Source organism: Cervus canadensis, chromosome 6 (assembly GCF_019320065.1).
Source record: "Cervus canadensis isolate Bull #8, Minnesota chromosome 6, ASM1932006v1, whole genome shotgun sequence".
NCBI classification, from domain to species: Eukaryota; Metazoa; Chordata; class Mammalia; order Artiodactyla; family Cervidae; genus Cervus; species Cervus canadensis.
This window is the reverse complement of record NC_057391.1, coordinates 93486832-93510991: the sequence shown is the minus strand read 5'-3', so window position 1 is coordinate 93510991 and position 24160 is coordinate 93486832. Positions and strand designations below refer to the sequence as shown.

Here is a 24160-nt window from a genome sequence, read left to right as displayed (position 1 = left end):
TGACTACACAAGGTAATATTCCCTCTCCCAGCTTCTATATCCATTCATTTTGTCTATTCTAGGACAAAATTACTTTCATTTCCCTTATCAGAAATATATCTCCCTACCTCATACCTTTTCTTAGCCAAGATACATCCTATTTTTCTTGGTTTCTCATATTATTTCTAGTATTTTAATTACATATATTAATTAGAGTACTTAACTCTTACAAACCTTAATTTCTAGTGACAGGATGTGTTTACTGATAGATCTAAATATCTTTTGTTTCTTTGTAATAAGAAACCAAAAGTAGATAAACCTGTGTTCAGTAATTAATGTTGCAGCATTTTATATTATTTGGAAATTATGTGTGTAATGAATTTCCATCATTTAACTTAGCAAAACTCTAAGGTTTCAAGTTACCAATGAGATTTGGATGACTAGTTTTAAGTAGACATACCATAAAACATAATTATTTTTGAAAAGTGGATTCCTGGGCAATCAGAACTTCAGTTAGGCCCTTGCACTCCAGAAAGAAAAAGACAGTGGATGACTAAATCTTTAGTCTGATCGCAGATCTGACCTTCTGCTCTGGGCAAAAAATCTTTTCCCTAAGCCAGCTGATTTTTACACTTTTATTTCCAAATGTTGCAGCTTTACTCATAGGTGTTGGTACATAGTTCAAGATAAACAGTAGACTAATGTGCTAATGTATTTATCCTTTACTACTATTGTTCTCTTTTTTATTTTGGTGGTTTAAACCTAGAATAGCCAGTATTTCATAAAATGAGGATTCATCATGTCCTAACACCTTTACTTTGATGTTAAATCCATTGTTTAACTTGCTCAAAGTGGAAATCTTTTGTTGTTTTATGTTTATTAACTGTTTAAAATGAGGTTTGTTTCATAACTCAGAACAGGAAACTCTTTTCTGATAGTGTCCCTATGTGTAATGTATTACTCATCTCAGAAGTTCAGTAAATACTGATTGAATGAAAATGATTGCAATACTACATTTGCACGTCACTCCTTTCTGGAGTTCCGGGATGTAGCACAGTTTGTAGCAGTAAGTGTTTGGAATATTCTCATTTAATCTGCGTATTTGGTAGGGAAAGCAGTGTGGTGCACCTGGACTTAAGACCAGATTGCCAGGGATCTGTTCTGGGCCTCCTTGTCACTCACTGTACAGCCTTGGGCAGGTTATTTAACCTCTCTGTAGCTCAGATTTTTTTCTGGGCACACAGTGATACCTCCCTGGTCGAAACATTGTGAGGATAGGTGTCAAAGATCAAAAGATGGCATCTATAACATGACTAATTTTGGTTAATATCGTTCTGTTTCATACATTAGGGGGAAGGAAGTTATCCAAGGATTTTAAGTGAAAAATACATTCAGTGCCTGCTATTTATTGAGAACATAACTGTTTTCCAATTTTTGTGCTGAGGCTTCATCCTAGGTTGTTATAAACAACTCCAGGCCTTATTTAGGGAGCATGATTAGTAGCAATAATTTGGTGATTTGTTATTGCTTCATGGTACATTTCAATACTTGGCTATACTGCTAACTATTGCCGTTGATAAAACTAATGCTTTTGCACTGGGTGTGACTATCAGCTGGCAATATCCTAATGACGTGGTATGATTGCTCAAAGTTGGCCCCTTATTTGTTAAGGATGGAAGAGCATAGAGAGCAAAACAAGCTCCAGACAGCAAAACACACTCTTCTAGCAGCAGTATATGTTGTCGGCATGATGCAGAGCAGGCAGCATTGTTTCCCTGGGGTCAGGACCAGGTTAGCGTGCACATACAGCACTCATTCGCTTTAATGTTTGAGCCTCTACTAGTCTGTAAGCTCTTTGAGGAAGTGACTGTATTTTTAAAAGCAATTTGTGTATACAATGCCTGTCATCTCTAGAGAGCTTACTATGTGCCTGCTACTGTGCTAAGTCCTTGCCTATATCTGAATTTAGTCTTGGGACAGCCGAATGAGTAAGACGACCCTTGGCAAATGATAATTTGCCCTTGGTCACACTGCTTGTAAATGATGTAATCAGGATTCCAGCTCCATGGACTCAGAGACTATATTATGTTGCCTGTACTGGTGAAGCAAATGATAACAAAAGAGATATTAAATAAATGCTTATTGAATAAGAGAATAAATGGGGATATGAACTTGAATGAGGCCCAGTCATTGTCCCCAAGGATCTTAGAGGTGAAGCAGTGATGATGGTGCGGGGATAGAGGGATTAATGGTAGCACCGTGGACCTGTTGCTGAGGGAGGCCACAGTCCACAGGAGAGGCACCTACGTCACAACGCTGAGGAAGAGCAGAGGGGATTCTTCGTTGAAGAGGTGGAGTTTGACCGGAAAACTTGGACTGGATTTGGTCAGATGAGGGTGTAGAGTACATTTGATAGATGAATGGATAAAGAGGCTGTGGTACATAAATATAATGGAACATTACCCAGCCATAAAAAGGAACACATTTGAGTCAGTTCTAATGAGGTGGATGAACCTAGAGCCTATTACACAGAGTGGAGTAAGTCCAAAAGAGACAGATATTGTATATTAATATATATATATGGACTCTAGAAAGATGGTCTGATGAACCTATTTGCAAGGCAGTAATGGAGACAGAAGAAAGATATATTAGTCTGTTATACCTACATAGATGATGTGAGAATCCAAATAATTAAGGAATTTGGGTATAAAACTGAACAATCTGAACTTTATTCTGAAAGCTCTTGAGGGGAGGGAAATTCTTTTATCTCTTTATTCTTCCACCTTTCTTTATCCATGCATTTTGATGCCAGTCTTTTAAAATTTTTATTTATTTTTAATTGGAGGATAATTGCTTTACAATGTTGTGTTGGTTTCTGCCATACGACATGAATCAGCCACAGGTATACATGTGTCCCCTCCCTTTTGAACCTCCCTCTCACTTCCCACCCGTCCCCCGCTCTCGGTTGTCACAGAGCACTGGTTTGCGCTCTGAGTCCCAGCAGATTCCCACTGGCTGTTTCACGTGTGGCAATGTGTGCATTTCCATGCTGTTGTCTCAGTCTGTCCCACCCTCTCCTCCCTTCAGTGTGTCCACGAGTCTTCTCTGTGTCTGCATCTCCATCGCTGCCCTGCAGATAGGCTCACCAGTACCATCTTTCTAGATTCCATGTATGTGCGTTAATATATGATACTTGTTTTTCTCTTTCTGACTACTTCACTCTGTATAATATGCTCTAGGTTCATCTATCACATTAGAACTGACTCAAATGCATTCCTTTTTATGACTGAGTAATATTCCGCTGTATATATGTACTATAGCTTCTTTATCCATTCGTCTGTTGATGGGCATCTAGGTTGCCTCCATGTCCTAGCTATTGTAAATAGTGCTTATGCCAGTCTTGTGTGAGGTTTCCTATACAGCCTGGCCTGGGGACCATTGTGTCATCATTCTTAACAGCAAGAGATGGCACCTATAAATCTCTAATAAGACTGAGGAGAGTAGAGGTTCCTTAGAATTGCTGCTTGTAATATTTTCCTACAAGATATTGAGGGAAAAATTGCCTGAGATTCGTCTTTCCCATTCTTGGCCCCCAGATATTGTAGGTGACAAACAGTCTTGAGGTAGAGAAACTGTTTTATTTCTTCTAATAACCACTCTCTGAGTCTAGGTCCTCAAGATAAATCTATAATAATGAGATTCATCAATAGACTTAGCAACCTTAACCTCCCAGCCAACCGTCACCAACCCTCATCTCAGTAGAAGAGAAATGTGGTTGTTGCTGGGAACTTGTGTTTTAGCTGTTGGACAGACATCAGCCCTATTTACCCAGTGATGAGCAAGACAAAGGTAGAACAAAGAACCTGGGAAACGACTTCCCACAGCTCGGTGCTGCCCAAGAGCTGGCTAATTGTGGACGTGCTAGGTGGCATGGCATGCATAAACACCGTGATTAAGTGCTTATGATTATATTTGCTTTATTTATGCTTTTGAAAACTCTTTTTTTTTTTTTTTTAGGCAACCTCCCGACTTCTAGTAAATTACCCAGAGCCCTACCGTTCTGAAATACTGGATTATCTCTTTAAGGTAGTGAACAAATAATGATTTAATGGTATCTGTGATATTTTAGAAACTGTTGTGAGTTTCAGCAATAGTCTTTAGCATCTTCACAATTCTAGTTTTTAAAAATCTGGTAGATTACTTTTGGAATAAGTTGCTATCTATTTGAAGTTTTGCTTTGGTTTTCTTATCTGTAAAATCAAAGGCAGTGATTAGTAATTGTCTTGAAATGTTTTATCCTTCATATAATGAACCACACTGTAAATATTGTTACTTCTTTCCCCAGCCAAACTTCGGTGCCTCTTTGCATATTCTAAAAGTTGAAATAGGTGGTGATGGGCAGACAACAGGTAGGAGGATTTGGGGACTGGGATGTTTGCCTCCAATATTTGAACCTGTACCTAAACTCATAGACTGTGGTTTCAGAATATAAATAATGCCAACATTTCTGATTTTGATTACTGTTTAGATTGTTCTTTATTGTTCCTTTTTCATTATAGTTATTTTAAAAATATTAAATCAACACATGTATTTTTTCATACAAAGCAGCTTGTGGACTTTAGATTTCTTATTTAGTTGAAGAATCAGTAGTAAATAAATCCACAGTTTTTTATAAACTAATAGTCACTAGAAAGAGAATAGGGAGAGAGTGAAATTTTACTGAGAAGTTTTAAGGAAGTAAGTTTAACGTATTAAACATGTAAAAAAAAGGTGTTATTAGCTTTAAATAAAATATGTGGCAAAATATAATTGGTATTTCAGAGATACAGCATTTTTGTCCTTTAAAAATAAAATAATTTTAACCAGTAAATTTGCAGTCTTTATTGTCATCATTTTGATTGGCTTTGTGTAAAACATGCAGTCAATTAAAAATTTTTTAGGTCTCTGGTTTTTGGGAAGAAGAAAATTCTCTCAATGATTATATATAGCTTATTTTTTTATAGATTAGACTCCATTGTAGTAAACCTTAGAGAATTGTCTATATGCCCATGTTTCTGCTAGTGACTTGTAAGTAATTTTTGTTAAATAGATATATCTGCATGGTGGTATTGGTATTTAATTTATGCTGAAGGGAAAAATGCAAATTAAAAACAAAAGAAAACCCCATAACAAAACCATCCCCTAGCTGTTATAGGAAGACATGCATTTTATCAGGAAACCCTTTTTTGCAGAATAGATAATGGCTGGCCATCTTCATTTGCTGAAGCTAGATTAGAGATAGAGATACAGAAGCAGGTAGTTCTTGTGAATTCTGATTTTTATGTTTAAGAAGAAAAGGGCTAGGGCGCCTCTCCCAGGCCAGATGTTTGTGAAACATGGTAACATGTGAGGATTGATGTTATTTACCTACCTAGACACCCTATAGAGATTACTATAGAATTTTCTTACAATGGGAAAGTGTGCTCATTCCTATTTTCTCAGTATTCTGTTGTCTTGATTTATGGAGGCATGTTATAGGCCCAAGGCACGGGGTTTGGAAATTGGAGCTTAGCAGCTCAGGACTCACGTCTGGGATTGAGATGCTAGAAGTTGAGGTGGGCTGAACTTAGAGCTGGGCGTGGGGATTTGAAAACCTGAGAGACCAACTCCCAGCAGGATATTAGTCCTAGAAATTTTCAACTGTATAAGCTGATAACACTCACAGCTTATGATAGAAAGTTGTGGTTTATTATTTAAGACCTTTGTGATGCTCAGGGTAATGGAAAAGTGCAGTAATACGCTTTGATCATCTACCTTTAAGTTTTATAAGATGATTCTTAGGTGCCCCAGGTCAGGATTGGAACTGAAACCTACTTCTCTGCAATATGTTTGTGTGTGTAGAGTGTGGCCTATGAAGCACCATTCATAGTTTCCTTCTGCTTTGCTCTCTTCCCTTCAGATGGCACAGAGCCCTCCCACATGCACTACGCATTAGATGAGAATTATTTCCGAGGATATGAATGGTGGTTAATGAAGGAAGCTAAGAAGCGAAACCCTAATATTACACTCATAGGTAAGAAGTGAGGTTTGCCATACTTTTGTAGCCTGCTCCCTTTTAATTTTAAAGTTCTGAATTGTGTGTGGAGTACCTGTTACTGCTGAAGAGCTAATCTTGTGGTTAACATTGCCAGTAGGCTACCAGCAGCCAAGCATGTGCCGGGCATGCGTCTTCCTTTGCTCATGTATAGTGTCTGATACTTATCCTGCCTCTGGAGGGAGGCATTGTCTTCTCATTTTACAGAAGCAGTGGAGGCTTAGAGAGTTACACCACTGACTTAAGGTTGGAACATTAGTAACCGTCAAAATCATATTTAGAACCTAAGTCTATTCTGTGTTTTTCTTTTTTTTGTGGTATTATACTAATTTCCTCAACAGAATGTCTCATTAAAATTTGTAAAAGGACAGTGTTTATAAGATTGTATATTGTATATGCAACGGTGTCAACTTAAAGAAATGTACCATGTGAGAGTTACGAGTTAAGTTTTCTTTGGGGCAAAATGAGGATTGCAGCACGGGAGACAGCACTTGAGAAGGAGGAAAAGAGCGCCCCCAGAGAGGTGGGGGGGTCGGTGTGTATGTGGTTTTGGTGAGGGGAGCACATGCAATCAGGTCCACACTTTCGTGGAAGGTTTCTGCTGGTCACAAGGAGCAGGCATCCCCATGAAGGAGTTCAGCGCTTTTCTGGAGACGAGGAGATACAAGAATTGGGCTCATAAGGTGGGCTCCTGAGAGTATGTATCCCAGAGTGCCTCATTTCTGCTCTCCACCCTGACTCCTTGCAGTGGGTGTTGAAAATCAGCAGTACAGCGCACACGATTCATCCTTGTAAGGCAGGTGGAGGTGCCAGTTTCTAGTCGATAGCAGTATATCTCAACTCACTTGCAAAATGGGGTGTTACATACAGTAGTGGATCCCATTTCTAGAAGAGGTGCATACAAAAGTGATTTTGTTGTTGTTTGTTTTGAACCTCAAGGATGTGGTGGTCACTTTTCTTGTGGAGCTTAAATTCTAGTGGCAGGATAATTTCTCACATGGGACTATATTCCTTGTGCTGTTCTCCTATAGCAGTGTACAGATCTATAAAAGATTTCAAACACACACAGTTGAAGCATACTTTAATCATTTGAAATGACCTTGGTTATTTCAAATAGGCTTACACATTCAGGCTAAATTATGTGATTTATTGAGATCCATTTTTAGGGCTTCAGTTCAGTTCAGTCGCTCAGTCATGTCTGACTCTTTGTGATCCCATGGACTGCAGCACGCCAGGCCTCCCTGTCCGTCACCAACTCCTGGAGCTTGCTCAGACTCATGTCCATCCAACTATCTCATCCTCTGTCGTGCCCTTCTCCTACTGCCCTCAATCTTTCCCGTGGTCTTTTCCAGTGAGTCAGTTCTTCGCATCAGGGGGCCAAAGTTTTCAAGCTTCAGCTTCACTATCAGTCCTTCCAATGAATATTCAGGACTGATTTCCTTTAGGATTGATTGGTTTGATCTCCTTGCAGTCCAAGGGACTCGGAAGAGTCTTCTCCAACACCACAGTTCAAAAGCATCAATTCTTCGGCGCTCAGCTTTCTTTATAGTCCAACTTTCACATCGTACATGATTACTGGAAAAACCATAGGTTTGACTAGACAGACCTTTGTTGGCAAAGTAATGTCTCTGCTTTTTAATATGCTGTATAGGTTGGTCATAGCTTTTCTTTCAAGGAGGGAAGCGTCTTTTAATTTCATGACTGCAGTCACCATCTGCAATGATTTTGGAGTCCCAAAAAATAAAGTTTGTCACTGTTTCCATTATTTCCCCATCTATTTGCCATGAAGTGATGGGACCACATGCCATGACTTAGTTTTGTGAATGTTGAACTTCAAGTCAGCTTTTTCACTCTCCTGTTTCACTTTCATCAAGAGGCTCTGTAGTTCCTCTTCCCTTTCTGCCATAAGGGTGGTATCATCTGCATATCTGAGGTTATTGATATTTCTCCCAGCAATCTTGATTTCAGCTTGCACTTTATCCAGCCCAGCATTTCGCATGATGTACTCTGCATATAAGTTAAATAAGCAGGTTGACAGTATACAGCCTTGACATACTCCTTCCCCAATTTGGAACCAGTCTGTTATTCCATGTCTGGTTCTTACTGTTGCTTCTTGACCTGCATACAGATTCTTTAAGAGGCAGGTCAGGTGGTCTGGTATTCCTATCTTTTGAAGTATTTTCCCCAGTTTGTTGTGATCCACACAGTCAAAGGCTTTGGCATAGTCAATAAAGCAGAAGTAGATGCTTCTATGGAACTCTCTTGCTTTTTTGATGATCCAATGGATGTTGGCATTTTGATCTCTGGTTCCTCTGCCTTTTCTAAATCCAGCTTGAACATCTGGAAGGTCACGGTTTATGTGCTGGTGAAGCCTGGCTTAGAGAATTTTGAGCATTAGTTTGCTAGCATGTGAGATGAGTGCAATTGTGCGGTAGTTTGAGCATTCTTTAGCATTGTCTTTCTTTGGGACTGGAATGAAAACTAACCTTTTCCAGTCCTGTGGCCACTGCTGAGTTTTCCAAATTTGCTGGCATATTGAGCGCAGCACTTTGACACCATCATCTTTCAGGATTTGAAGTAGCTCAACTGGAATTCCATAACTTCCACTAGCTTTGTTCATAGAATGCTTCCTAAAGCCCACTTGACTTCACATTCCAGGATGTCTGGCTCTAGGTGGGTTATCACACCATCATGATTATCTGGGTCGTGAAGATCTTTTTTGTACAGTTCTGTGTATTCTTCCCACCTCTTCTTAATATCTTCTGCTTCTGTTAGGTCCATACCATTTCTGTCCTTTACTGTACCCATCTTTGCATGAAAAGTTCCCTTGGTGTCTCTAATTTTCTTGAAGAGATCTCTAGTCTTTCCTGTCCTGTTGTTTTCCTCTATTTCTTTGCATTGATCACTGAGGAAGGCTTTCTTTTCTCTCCTTGCTGTTCTTTGGAACTCTGCATTCAAATGGGTATATCTTTCCTTTTCTCTTTTGCCTTTAGCTTCTCTTCTTTTCTCAGCTATTTGTAAGACCTCCTTAGACAACCATTTTGCCTTTTTGCATTTCTTTTTCTTGCTGATGGTCCTAACTTATAGGGGTTAACTTCACGTTATTTTAAAAATCATTTTCAACCATCAAAGGACAAGTGTAAGTTTTTCTAAGTTAAAAAAATGAGGAGTCAGTGTGTTCTTTCTAAATAGACTTTTGTAAGAGTTTTCAGAAATTGAGCAGTAAAAAGCATCATTGACTTCAGCACATACTTGACCCCTGGGCTGCTTTCAAGGTCAGTTCTCATTTAAATGCAGAAAATCTGGCAGGCTGAACCCTCTCCTAACAAAGACTTACTCATGGTGGGCCTTCAGAATGTATTTGGGATTTCACTGTTTTAAAACATTCCATTATTTTAATGTCACATTTCTTGTGTAGGTACAACTTAGGCATTCTTCTAGAGTTTAGAAAAATAAGCATTTTGTCATTTTGATTTTAATTTTTTTCAGTGGTAAACTAGATTGGTAACATATTAACAGTTAAGGAACTTAATGTTGACCTTATTTTACTATATTAGTAAGAGAATTAGGATTTAGAATCATAATTAGTGCTGCTTTTCTCTCTCTCTTTTTTAAAAAACTTAATAATAACTGGGGTATTAGAAGAATGTGGGTTATTTGTTCAATAACATACAACAACGGCATACTTCCCTATTGAGTCACTGGCACTTATGTTGCCATAAAGAAAAACTAGTTTTGCAAAATCTGATTACCTTACTCCTTAGTATTTAATAGCTTCCAGTCGTAAGAAGATGTGGTAGTGAGTGAGGAGTTTGTGTTGTACTTGCCTCACAGAAGTCGTTAAGCGTAGTGTTAGTTGCTCAGTCATGCCCACCTCTCCGTGACCCCATGGACTGTAGCCTGCCAGGCTCCTCTGTCCGTAGAACTCTCCAGGCAAGGATACTGGAGTGGACAGGCATTTTCTCCAGGGGATCTTTCTGACCCAGGGATCACCCCAGGGTCTCCTGCCTTGCAGGCAGGTTCTTTACTGTCTGAGTCACCACCAGGTTAAGCATAAACCTTTCAAAACTCTTTGATTTGCATTCAGAGAACAAAAATTGTACATTGAATATCTTTTTAGCAGGGGTGGGGATATTAAATTATATGTTACATTTGTTTCTGTTGGTAAATATCATTGAGAAAAGGGTTTTTGTTTTTTTTTTTTATTTCTTTTTATTGAAAGAGCACTTAGAATCATGGAACCTGACTCTCAGGATCAGTAAGGAAATATTATGTTCGTAAGCTGGAAGGGATTTTGAGAGTTTGTGCCTGGTATGCCATCTTTCCTTTGGTCAGACCATCATTGGCTGTGTGCTTAGCCCGCGTCGGTTCCTTTCTGTTTGTTTTGCTCTGGTTTTCGTGGTGCTGCACAGCTGTACCTGCTCCAACTCTGCCTGTTCGTCTCCACAGGGCTGCCGTGGTCGTTCCCCGGATGGCTGGGGAAGGGCTTCAACTGGCCTTACGTCAATCTTCAGCTGACCGCCTACTACATCGTGACCTGGATTGTGGGGTCCAAGCATTATCACGATCTGGACATTGATTATATCGGAGTCAGTAATATATTTTTCAGAACATGATTAGGCTTTGCACATTTATTTATAATTTTTAAAAGTAATTTCTGGCACTTTGTTGACATTTTTGTGTCCTGAGACTAATTTGTTCTGTTGATGTCTGTTGACAAGTTATCTCTATGTCACCATTGATCCTTCCTCTCTGTCCATCCAAATCTTCCCACTTTTGAAACCTGTATGTAGTTTATGCCTCTCTGCACTGTTTTTGTTTTTGGTACCACCCCAGCTCAAATTCTTCTTCTTCTAAACTTTCCCTCGTTTTTCTGTTAATAATTCTTAAAACAATAATGTGTTTACTTTTATAGTTTAGTGATTAATCTCATTTTGCTCCCTCAATCTTCTGTGGTCCTAAAGTAGAGGGTAGCAGACTTCTAAAAGTGCTAGAGAGTAGATATTTTAAGTTTTGTGGATCATAAGGCAATATTAAGGATATTATGTAGGTAATTATATAACCATTTAAAATGTAACTACTTAAAATTGTAAAATCCATTTTTAGCTTTCAGGCTGTAAAAAATATGAATAGTGGGTCTGATTAGGCAGGCTGTTAGAAATATGCCTACCCTTGTCCTGAGTTGTTACTTAATAGTTTTTAATGGTTTAAAAATGCTAGACATAGCATCTTGTGTTTCTAGCTGGTCTGTTGGCTGGCTGGAGGCGTGCCTCACCCTGCACTGTGCCCCTACGGAGCCTTATACACACACATAGTGGGTCTCTATACACTTTGGGTAGTAAATATGCTGTCAAAACTGGTTTTAAAAGCTTTCATGGAGTTAGCCAGCAGTGACAGGGCCGCTGCTGTGTTGCAGGCTTTGTGACTGACGTGTCTGGGGACAGCACGGTTAATAAGCCCTCGAGGAGTTGGGTGAGAGGGGTGGACGCTGCCGCAGGCTCACTGCAGATCCTAGACGCGGTGTGGGGCCTGAGGGCAGACTGGGGCTGCAGGAAGCCGGAAGCAGGGACACACTGTTTTTGTTATGCTTCTCTAGACTATAACTGAAAATTAGTCTGTTGTGTTTGAGAACACAAATATTTTTAACCCATAGTGAAACTAAATGTAGGTGTGAGTCCTGCAACATTCTATTATGGTAAAGTCACAGAAAATGTTTCTGTTAGAAAATGGGTTATTCACATCTCTTTTAGACTCTTCATAACCACGTGCCATGGTAAGGAAGTTTCTTTGATCAGATCACTTTTCAGTTGGTAAAGAATCTGCCTGCAGTGCAGGAGACCTGGGCCAGGAAGATCCCCTGGAGAAGGGCATGGCAACCCACTCCAGTCTTCTTGCCTGGAGAATCCCATGGACAGAGGAGCATGGTGGGCTCCTGTCCATGGGGCTGCAAGAGTCGGACACAACTTAGCAACTGAACCACCACCACCAGAATCACTGGAGTGAAAAGAGTATTTGGAACCTAGGCCCATCTCTCAGGTGCAAAATGAAAGTCTTAGCGAAGTTCTGTTTCAACACTGAAACCTCATGCTATGTGATTCTAAGCCTAAGAGATTTGTGCATGTTCCTTTTATCTGTCTTCACTAAGAGTTTGCTTTCGTGATGTAGCACATCATTGTGATTCTCTGTGTGTGCTAAAAACATGAGTCCTGTGCAGTGTCCTTATTCATCCTTGGCTTCCAGGTGTAAGTGTAGGGACTGCTAAGAATGACTGCCACAGTCCTAGGTGTGGTGAGGGCCCAGTGCCTGCTGTGGTTCCTGGCATACACTGCTTCGCCGGTCTTTATGGACTGATTTCAACAGTCCACTTTTAGAAATCTCTGGAGTAAGTGACATTTTGAAAAATACCCTCCAAATATGTTAAGGTTTTAAAAAATACTATTTTAATTAAAAGTTATGTTGTCTTATAAATATCTATAAATGTAATAGTAGGACACTCTATTAAGTAAGAAAAATGGCTTTCCAGATAATATGAAAGATGGTGAGAGAAGAGGCATCTTAGTGGTAGTGTTTATTTTCTGACACAAAATCTTACAATTCTGACATTTTGACTTTTTGTTTTGTAGATTTGGAATGAGAGGGCATTTGACATTAATTATATCAAGGTCTGTACAACTTTAAAATCTTTTTATCTTTAAGTTATTAGTGAAAAATTCCTTTATAGTTCCATGGAAATCAGTAGGAGGAACACTGTATTTTTTACAGCACAGTGATGTGATTTGCCGGTTGTAACATAAAATTATATAATTCCTTTTAATCCCCCCAAAAATTGCCTTTGTCGATAGAGTTGTGGTGTATTTTTCTATTTAAAAGTTCAATATTTATATAATTATGATAATTGTTATGAAACAACTATATCATTTAGATTTTTAGAACTTCAAGAAATGTATTTTTCTTTTATTGTCATGTATCAAATTTGTAGTATATTATCTCATTCTTGTTTTCTTTGGAATGCCTGTTACATTGGAGGGTGTTGTATTTTTCTATTTGTGATTAGCAAATAGATAGCAACTAATATTTGCAAAGTGTGTTTCTTTTTGAGGTACTTTCCCTAAATGTGTATCTATCTCTACTTCTTAACTGTCTCCTTTAAGGGGTAGCTACTGTTGTTGCTATTTTTTAGGAAAGGAAAATCTGAGAGTAATAACCCTTTCCATCACTGGAAAACAAATGGCAGTTTAACTTTTCAAGTGGAGATATTCTCTGGTTTACTTTATAGTTCTGTTTGTCTTGTTTTATATGTCTTTTCTCTAAGAAATAGAACTTCGTGGTCACATTTTCTTTCAGTTATTTTTTTTTCTTTAAATTGAGTGTCTTATTCTCTTAAGCACGTAATATCCACTAACTTTATTTTGTTTATTTATTCAATCCGTCAGCCAGGAAGCATTTACTCAACACCTAGTTTGTCAGACATTGTATATATGCTTGGAATACAAGGATAAAATGTATGTTTTCTCCCCAAAAAGAGTTCACATCTGGGGGCTGTAGAGTCTCATATGACCAGCTGAAAAATCAGTCATGATTTATTTAGCAGAATAATGCACATAGAGGGCTTGTCAGAAGGTGCAGAGAGGAGGCAATGCCTGCACTTGAGGGTCAGGGAATTCTCTTTAAAGCCTAGCTGGCATCTTCAAGCTGGGATGGATAGGCGCTCCACAAGTTGCTAAGGCAGACCATGCCATTGGGAAGACGTGAAGACTGAGAGGTCAAGGGGTTTGGGGGCAGAGCAAGTGGAGAAAGATGGATTAGACCAGTAGGGGCACTGAGCCATCAGTAGGCCGGTATGTTTTGGATTAACGGCACGATTTAGTCACTAGCTGCGTGGAGGAGAGGGCGTAGATTGAGAGGATTGACTGCAGCCAGAGCCAGGCAACTCAAAGCTACCTGCAGGGGGCAGGCGTTGCCAGGACGGGTGAGCGCGGCGGTGGGGGTGGGGGGCTGTGGAGGGGCCAGTGGAGCAGTGTAAGACGGAAGCGCAGGGTCGCCCGTGGCAAGCTGGGAGTAGGATGAGTACAGGTCTGATGAGGGCAGCAGGAAGACGGGGCAGAGCCAAGCTAGCGCCCGTATCCCGTGCAGCCCTGTAGTCAGGCAGACCGTGTTGCTGCAGTGAGGAGCGCTCATCTTCCCAAACTTGACATTTCACATTTCTTTTTACATTCCCATGAAGTAGATTATCTTAGTGATAGTGCTTTTTTACCTCTCCACATGGGGCGCATTTCTATTGAGAAATAATGTTGACAGTCTCATCCTGCTTGTTGAATCTGAAGACACTTCAGCTCACTTGGTCGTAAGTCAGCAGCTGAAAACTCATTTTTAACCTTTCCTGTGTTCTGCTTATCTCTCTGAAAGGTGTTAAGAAGAATGCTGAACCATCAAGGCCTCCAGCACGTGAAAATCATAGCGAGTGATAATCTCTGGGAGCCCATTTCTGCTTCTATGCTGCTCGACCCTGAGCTCTTGAAGGTGATTGATGTAATAGGGTAAGGAATGTTTTACTCTGAGAGTGAACAGTTTCTGTTGGTTGCTCTGACTATCGACAGCACCTTTGTTTTTGTCTGCTTCTCCCCTTTTGATTGTATTTGCAGAAGGTTGCTTTCTTGTATTTACTTAACTAAAGCATATAGAAATGATGCTTCATTCCTTTTTTTCTTTGAAAGGTATGTATTTTGGTGTATTTTGGGAATCTTTCTATGACAATGTAATAATGTATTGATGACTTTTGAAATATTGTGTCAGTGTTCAGAAATACAAAACATGATTTTATTTAGATTAAGGGGCAGAGTAGTGTTTACAATTTAGAAATTATGAAGGCAGTGTTGTCTCTCCCTCACCCTAAGTGTTCCTGTCTTGCTCGATTTGGATTCTAATTCAGGGAGCTTATTCTCATGGGGAGACTCTACCATTCCAGAAAGGATTTGTTGTTGTTCAGTCGCTCAGTGGTGTTCGACTCTTTGTGACCCCAGCACACAAAGCCTTTCCTGTCCTTCACTATCTCCCAGAGTTTGATTCAGTGGACATGAGTTGGAGCAATGATGCCATCCAACCATCTCATCCTCTGTCATCACCTTCTCCTCCCGCCTTCAATCTTTCCCAGCATCAGGGTCTTTTCTAGTGAGTCAGTTCTTCCCATCAGGTGGCCAAAGTATTGGAGTTTCAGCTTCAGCGTCAGTCCTTCCAATGAATATTCAGGACTGATTTCCTGTAGGAGGGACTGGTTGGATCTCCTTGCTGTCCAAGGGACTCTCAAGCACCTTCTCCAACCCTACAGTTCAAAAGGGTCTTTGGTGCTCAGCCTTTCTTACGGTCCAGCTCTCACATCCATACATGACTACTGGAAAATCCATAGCTTAGATTATTTGCTGCCTATTTCTGAAATAGTTAAGAGTTTCAGTTTGTATTGTTTACTATGGGGACCGCTAGCCACAGGTGTTTATGGAACGCTTGAAATGTGGTTAGTCTGAACTGAGGAGTGTTATAAGTGTAAAACACACACCCAAATTTTAAAGATATATTAATAATAGAAAAGTAAGTTATTAATGATTTTTCATATTGATTACATGTGTTGAATGATAGTATTTTGGGTATATTGGGTTAAACAAAATATATGATTAAAATTTTGTGTTTTAAAAACGTAGCTCCTGGAAGGTTTAACATTACCTTGTGTAGCTCACATTGTTCCTATTGGACCAGTCCGGTTTACACTGTCACAGCGTTGTGTTAACCTCTTAGTGACTTTATTGTTGGGCCTTGGCCCCAGTTTCCAGCCTGTGAAGGACCTCTGCCCTTTAGCTGGTTGATGCCGGTGCTCCCGCTCAGGGTGGGGCCTGCCCCTGTGGAATGAGCACCTGTTGGTCACCTGTCACCCCCACTGTTCCCACGTTCTCTCTGCCGATCCTGACGCTGCAGGACTCCTGGGGACTCGCTGTCACCCGGTTTTGATGGGCGTATCGTCTGTGGGTTTTAATTTCCGTCATCAGATTGGTCTGTTTGGTTTCAGGAGGAGTTTTGTGGGGAGCTTCAGAAAAAACTGGGCTGCTACCACAGTCCACCTCGTCTATAAGTTCTATTTCTCCTGTAATACACATATGTTTTTCTGATAGGATAAACTTTGGTTTACTTTCAGTGACCTTAATCTTGTCATTTAAAGTTTGAAAAATCATGCCATGAAATAATAGAGACGTTTTGCCTAATTATATGCATTTAAAAATTATATTCTTAAAGAACTTTTACATTATTTTGTTGAACTATAGATCTGGGCATCACAAGAGACCTGGGTTTTAGTATCAGTTCTACCCCTCTTTTCTCAGATCATTTGATAGATCACTCAGGTTTAAAATGTAACAGTTTCTTTATTTTCTGAATGAGAGATATAATACCTATTACTATAGCTTTGAAAGATATGTTTTTTGGGGTTTTAAAAATAATGCATATTCTTTATAGAAAATTTGGAAACTGTAGAAAACTATAGAGTTGGAACTTACTCATAATCTTAATATCTAGAGATCATATGCATAATAGCATATGCATAATGCATAATAGCATAATGCATAATAGCATATTATTTTACAAGGTATTATTTTTTATATAAATATTTTTTATTTTTACCAGAGACATACCAGATATACATTTGACTGAGTGATAACTAGATGAGTCTTAAAATTAGCATTTCTTTGAGGTGTCAAAACTGAATATTATGATCATAGAATGAAGTTCTGGGATATAGAATAAGGGTTTCCCAGGTTGTGTTAGTGGTAAAGAACCTGCCTACCAGTGCGGGAGACGTAAAAGACACGTGTCTGATCCCTGAGTCGGGAAGATCCCCAGGAGGAGGGCATGGCAATCTACTCCAGTATTCTTGCCTGGAGAATCCCACGGACAGAGGAACTGGAAAGGCTATAGTCCACAGGGTCGCAGAGACTCAGACATGACTTTGAAGTGACTTAGATCAGATCATCAAAATGTTAAAGTTTGTTAATTTTCCAATTTGGGATTTATAGTTCCAGAACATGAATTCTTAACCCTGTTAGATGCTAGCTTTCTTTTTGAGTATCTGTTGTGTATTTTTACAATACTGAATAGGTGCCTATTTTCACCTGAGGTCAGTGATTCAATGAAAGCCGTGTGTATTCTCATTTTCCTCTGATTCCTTATTTTATATTCTTTATTATATATTCATTTTTCCTTATGAAACCATGGAACACCAGATTGATGTGCCTTATTTCATCTTTACTAGGATAATTAATTCCCAGGTAGGATTTTTTTTTCTTAAAAAGATTCATGACCTAAATGGAATTAAATAACTAAAAACTAAAGTTTGTTGTTTTTCAGTCGCTCAGTCATGTTCAGCTCTCTGTGACCCATGGACTGCAGCATGCCAGGCTTCCCTGTCCTTCACCATCTCCTGGAGCTTGCTCAAACTCCTCTCCATTGCATCAGTGATGCCATCTAACCATCTCATCCTCTGTCATCCCCTTCTCATGCCTTCAATCTTTCCCAGCATCAGAGTCTTTTCCATTGAGTCAGCTTTTCACATCAGGTGGCCAAAGTATTGGAGCTTCAGCATCTGTCCTTCCAATGAATATTTAGGACTAATTTCCTTTAGGATGGACTGGTTTGGTTTTGCAGTCAAAGGGACTCTCAAGAGTCTTCTCCAACATCACAGTTCAAAAGCATCAATTCTTCAGTGCTCAGCATTTTTATGGTCCAACTCTTATATCTATACATGACTATAGCTTTGACTATACAGACCTTTGTTGGCAAAGTACTGTCTCTGCTTTTTAATACACTCTTCAGGTTTGTCATAGCTTTTCTTCCAAGGAGCAAGCATCTTTGAATTTCATGGCTGCAGTCACCATCTGCAGTGATTTTGGAGCCCAAGAAAATAAAGTCTGTTACTGTTTCCCCATCTATTTGCCATGAAGTGATGGGACTGGATGCCATGGATCTTTGTTTTTTGAATGTTGAGTTTTAAGCCAACTTTTTCACTCTCCTCTTTCACTTTCATCAAGAGGCTCTTTAATTCTTCTTTGCTTTCTGCCATAAGGGTGGTATCATCTGCATATCTGAGGTTATTGATATTTCTCCTGGCAATCTTGATGCCAGCTTGTGCTTCATTCAGCCTGGCATTTCATGTGATGTACTCTGTATATAAGTGAAATAAGCAGGGTGATAATATACAGTTTGATGTAGTCCTTTCCCAATTTTGAACCAGTCCATTGTTCCATGTCCTGTTCTAACTGTTGCTTCTTGACCTGCATACAGGTTTCTCAGGAGGCAGGGAAGGTGGTCTGGTAGTCCCATCTCCTTCAGAATTTTCCAGAGTAAAATAGGTCTTCGCAATCATTCTTTTAATGTTAAGAATACTACTATACCAAACCACAAAGATGAGAATCGTGATATGATTCAATCTCTGTTATTTTGCTTGTATTTTTGTTAAATTTTTTGTCAATAGTTGTTGGCTTAAGAAGTATACACTTTTCTCCCTGGAGTTCATGTGCTGTCTAATTCTTATACTGTTAGCCTCTTTTCTATTTTACATTTGAAATTTCTTAATTGTTTTTATATTCAATAATCAGTCACTTCCACAACCATCATTATGACAGTATTTTACTCTTGGAACAATAAATATACACTTTCAGTTGAAATATATATTTCAGTTGACTCCTCTCATATGCTAGAAAAGGGAGAGGTTCATTGCTCTGGGAAGAGTTTCTCGGCCTCTGCATTGTTGATATTTTTTGCTGGATAGTTCTTTGTTGTGGGGACCTGCTATGGGCATTGTAGGGTGTTTAGCTGTGTCTCTGGCCTCTGTGCCCTAGATAACGGTAGCAACTGCTGCCATACCTTCTCCTCCAGACAAAATCACCCAAGTTGAGAACTACCACTGCTCTGGGATAATAACTTCTTATTTTTATTCAAATAAGAGTCCTCTGTGGGTTTTTGTTGGTTTTGTTTTAGTGTTTTTGTTTTTGCCAGGGAATAAATGCCAAGCTGTCTTCCTTTGTATGAAGGGTAGAGCAGGGGAGAAAATACTATTGATACTTTATGTAATAAGCTTATTAGTCTTTTTCTTTTCTTTTTTTAAGATAAAAACATATCTCTTTGTAACAAATGAACTGGGTCTTCCTTGTGATACTTCTCTAGTGGTGGCCTGTAGGCTTCTGTCATTATTGCTTCACAGCATGTGGGTTCCCTGACCAGGAATTGAACCTGCGTCCCTTGCATTGCAAGGCAGATTCTTAACCACTGGGTTGCCAGGGAAGTCTTACTTTTGGTTTTCTTTTTCACTCCTTTCTTTCTACTGTCCAAGCTCACTACATCCCTTGGGAAGTCTACATCCTGTCTCCACCTCATTCATCTCTTGGAATTTTCTAAGCCTCTTCTGCTGTCTCCATCTGTCAACATCCTTCCCTTCTTGTTACGGTTTCCAGAAAGAAGTTGTCCCTCATCTACTGATGATCTTCCCCCTTTTCTGTGTGTTGCAAGTGCATCTCATCCTCAGGGCATCCTGAGACCCAGGGGTGGGAAGCAGATGCTTACATGCAGCCTGACATCCACTTGGAAGATGCCTGTTATTTGAAAGTAGAAAACCTTGGCAAAGACACGTATGTTTGTTCACTCAGTGAAAGTTGTAGTTGCTTAGTTGCGTCTGACTCTGTGACCCCAGGGAATAGTTCATGGAATTCTCCAGGCCAGAATACTGGAGTGGGTAGCCGTTCCCTTCTTCAGGAGATCTTTGCTTCCCAGGGATTGAACCCAGGTCTCCCAGATTGCAGGTAGATTCTTTACTGGCTGAGCCACCAGGAAAGCCCAAGAATACTGGAGTGGGTAGCCTATCCCTTCTCCAGCAGATCTTCCCGACCCAGAAATTGAACCGGGGTCTCCTGCCTTGCAGGCGGATTCTTTCCCAGCTGAGCTAACCAGGAGGGTATTTACTCAATAAGTAGACATAAGTGCTGTGTTCTGACTTTTTGCATTTCCTCCCCCTCTTTCTTTTCTAGAGCTCATTACCCTGGGACACTTACAGTAAAGGACGCTAGGTTGACTAAGAAGAAGCTGTGGTCTTCTGAAGATTTTAGCACTGTAAACGGTGATGTGGGTGCAGGCTGCTGGGGTCGTATATTGAATCAGAATTACATCAATGGCTACATGACTTCGTAAGTAATTAAAACTTTTAAAGGTTTTTATTTTGAAAAATTTCAAAGCATAATAGGTAGAAAAAAGTACAATGGACTTCCATAGTCTCACAACCTAAATTCAGTGATTATAAGCATTTGCCTTATTTTTTTCGTCTATCCTATACTTAACATGCGTCAGCTCTAGAAAGAAAAGGCAGGAAGCTGCGAACAGGAATAAAGCTTATTTTGGGGTCTGATATATTGTCTCAGATATGGTTAAGTTATTTCCCTGGCCTGGTGATAGCTGTTCATTCTTAGATGCTTTTGTTCCCTTAAAATCAGTTACTACTGAGACCACTTCTACAGGGGCAAGCATTGCATTGTGGGCGGGCTTAGATCACAAAGTAGCTTAGGCCTAAAAGGCTCCTCTTATGTCAAGAGAGTTCTGTGTGGTCCTCTCCCTCTGGGAACCCCTTTCCTGCCTGCTACACCATGACTTGACCCTGGCAGTCAGACTGTTAAGAGTTCTCATTGTAAAACTTTACAGCAGCTGAGTCAGGTCATGAAATTATGTCATGCAACTGGGCCATTAAGAAGGCTGACTGTCAAAAAGAAAGCAGGTATGGATAAAGTCTTTATCTGTGTTTGACTCACATTTGTGCCATATGTGGTACTGGTAGGTCGTGACTCTTTTTCTGGTATACAGTTGTGCAGTAAAAATTGTACACCTCATATACATTTGTATTTTTTATTATATGATTCACTATTAAAATGATTGCATCCATCACTTGATTTTTCAAAATATGGGTGAACTTAGGCAACTTAAATTTTCTTGTTTTGGGTGGTAATTTTACCACTTACATATATTTGTATAAACTTTGCTAAGGTCTTTTATACTGTAGGCGTCTAGACATTGACATGTTTATTACAAGCTGCTTTGGTGTCTCTCTTACCGAACAATCTTTTAGAACCATCGCTTGGAATTTGGTGGCTAGTTACTATCAGCAGTTGCCGTATGGGCGCTGTGGACTGATGACTGCCCAGGAGCCGTGGAGCGGGCACTACGTGGTGGAAGCTCCTATCTGGGTATCAGGTATGGTTCAGATTCCATCTCTCACTCCCTGACTTTCTTTCTGAGAGACAAAGCAGAAAGCACCTAGAGGGAGTTACAGAAACACTGCGTATGTGTGTGTGCGCTTGCACATGTGTGCACACACATGTTAGTTTTAAGTGTATCTCTGTTTTAGCAAGATTTGTTTTATAAGACTCTTTCGGGTAACTAAGCTACTCTCTGTATTCCATTCTTGATTATTCTAAGACCAGGCTCTTCTTCACAGTTGATGTATTTTTCACAGAGATTTGTAGTCATGACATTATTCTAAACTCGGGTTGTTTTTTAATAAATATGAAAATGCTAAGTTTTGAATTTGCATATCCTGATTGGTTAACTCCTTAAATGTTGAAATAGTTGGTCCCACATTATTTCAATGAACTAATGTACTTTTATAATTTTGTCACTGTTTCTTGGGGGGTTAATTATGTCACTTCCCAAAATGAGACAAGGAGTCTCACTCAGTACATTTCTAGGACAAGCTATGGAGGTGCCCAATAAATATTGTGAAAATAAACTTGTTTAAAACCATAAAGCTTAGTTTTTGAAGTATTTTATTAACTTTTTGAAAACCATATTCTTTGTAGGTATATTAAGGTGGTTTAAATAGAGATCAACAAAAACTGGGAGGAGATAACTTTATTTACTGCTGGAATAAAGCACTTTTTCAGTAGTCTTGAACTGACAGAGTGTGGTTTATTTATTTTTTACCAGTCATTCTAAGAATATTCCCATAGTTACACCATTTAACTAGGCTAATTACTCAAAAGTTGAAACATGATGCTGGCAAATATTTTTTCCAAAATAGAAATTAGCTGTTAGACTCAGTCATACTTGGGAAAGTTTTCCTTTTAACCTTCTCGGTTCTTTGGTCAATCTAATAATGGACAAAAGACAGATCACCAGGAAAAAAAAAAACACATTTAATTTACACATTTAATTTTGTACGTAAAAATATGGGACTCAAGTTTGCAGTCAGGCAATTCAGGCTTTATAAATGCCATCCTAAGCCAAGGAATGAGATAGGGACCTGGAGCTTCACAGGAGAAGAAGACCATTCATAGGAAGAGAAGAACAGATATTTGCTCTGCCATGCAGACAAGTCTTTCAGATAAAAAGTTATTGCTGGTAATAGCTGTCTTTCTGGGCTGGGTCTTCTGTCTAGATTCTTTCAGGCAGTTGAAGGAGAGAGAAATTTTTCTGTAGTCTTCTGGGTCTTGATTGCCAGCAGTTCAAAATAACACACGTGCTAAAGTGGGACATTTTGGGCGGCATATTCTGTTCTCTTTTCAAGTAAGTAATAGCTTTTTGTTTCTGGAAGAGTCCTGTTATCACCACTTTAATGTCATTTGGGTCTTTCTCTGCTTTTCTATAGCTCATACCACTCAGTTTACTCAACCAGGTTGGTATTACCTGAAGACAGTCGGCCATTTAGAGAGAGGAGGAAGCTATGTAGCTCTGACGGATGGCTTAGGTAACCTCACCATCATCGTTGAAACTATGGTAATTCTTTGTTGTTTTTATTGGGTTAATTCACTTTGTTAGTATTGGAGGAAAAAAGCATAAAATGTAACTGAACACCTTAAAAAAATAAAGGAGCTTTTCTTTTCCGTGTAGGATCCCAGGACTGGGATGACCAGTCTGTGGCTTGACCCGGTCACTCTCCGGGCTGAGGGTCCACCTGTGCAAACCTTCTCTTCCTTTCAGATTCCTCCCAGGGGTGAAGGACCCAACTTCATGCCTTTTTTCCCCATTCTACCCAGCTACGTGGAAATCTTTCTTGCAGCTTTGGTTGTAAAGAAATTCTGCCAGTTCTTCAAGTAGCTGAAGGGAAAGGGCTTGCTGCTGCTGCTGCTAAGTCGCTTCAGTCGTGTCTGACTCTGTGTGACCCCATAGATGGCAGCTCACTAGGCTCCTCTGTCCCTGGGATTCTCCAGGCAAGAGTACTGGAGTGGGTTGCCATTGCCTTCTCCGGAAAGGGCATGAGAAATACTGATAATTGGCTTCTCTCCCACAGATATTGTCGCCTTCACCTGGGAACTGGGAGGGAGGGAGTCCTGTGTTCTTGGCTGTTTCTACTTGGCCTGGAGTTTCTGTCAGTCCATCCCGAGAGGGATAGGGAGGGATGGCTTGTGGTTTAAATGCCATATACTCTTGATGCTCATACTGAGTTTTAGTAGATTTTCTTGAATACTTCTGTATTAGTAGTGTGCCCTTAGGATCATTTCCAGACTTTAGCATTATTATTATTTAAATAATTTTCACCAGTTTCATTGGGAGCATATTTATGGAGCTCTTCACACTGACATTCTAGAAGCAGATCTCTCCTTTACTCATTAGATATGGTTTCCTTCAGTTCTTTGAACATTTTTAAATACCTGATTTAATGTCTTTGTCTAGGAACTATAATATCTAATAGGTAATGACTAGGCTTTCTCAGACATAGTTTCTGTCAACTGCTTTTATATCTGTATATGGGCCATTCTTTCCTGTTTGTTTGCAAATATCATAATGATTTGTTGAAAGCTAGACACGTTACATAAAATAATCTGGACACTCTGGACATCAGATTCTTTCTCCTCTCTAGCGTTTGTGGTTGTTGCTTTTTGTCATGGTTGCTGCTGCTCATTTGCTTTGTGACTTTCCTGAACAGTTTCTGTAGTTGAATCTCTGCTCAGTTTTCTTATCAGTCAGATCATGATGGTTCAGCTGGCCTCATGTTTGGAGCTAGCCAGTGTCCCAGCCTTTGCTGACGGGCCCTGTGTGTGTAACGGGGGTGCGCTTCAATGCCCAGGAGGGCCATTTACAGCTCTGCCTTAGCTC

The 24160-nt window shown here is 39.7% G+C and overlaps 1 protein-coding gene across 6 annotated transcripts in view; it reads left to right on the top strand.

Annotated features, from left to right (window-relative positions):
• The window catches only part of GALC (galactosylceramidase), a 51222-nt gene that overhangs the window by 7161 nt on the left and 19901 nt on the right, over positions 1 to 24160 (top strand). For 3 of the 6 annotated variants that reach the window (XM_043472707.1, XM_043472706.1, XM_043472712.1), the window contains exons 2-10: positions 3997 to 4065; positions 4325 to 4388; positions 5918 to 6031; positions 10502 to 10641; positions 12676 to 12714; positions 14459 to 14589; positions 20110 to 20265; positions 21195 to 21319; positions 22713 to 22840. In XM_043472707.1, coding sequence (XP_043328642.1) covers positions 3997 to 4065; positions 4325 to 4388; positions 5918 to 6031; positions 10502 to 10641; positions 12676 to 12714; positions 14459 to 14589; positions 20110 to 20265; positions 21195 to 21319; positions 22713 to 22840 — 966 coding nt within the window. Of the gene's footprint in view, positions 1 to 3271; positions 3829 to 3996; positions 4066 to 4324; positions 4389 to 5917; positions 6032 to 10501; positions 10642 to 12675; positions 12715 to 14458; positions 14590 to 20109; positions 20266 to 21194; positions 21320 to 22712; positions 22841 to 24160 lie in introns of those variants that run through there. The other 3 variants (XM_043472708.1, XM_043472710.1, XM_043472709.1) reach the window with 2 other exon arrangements.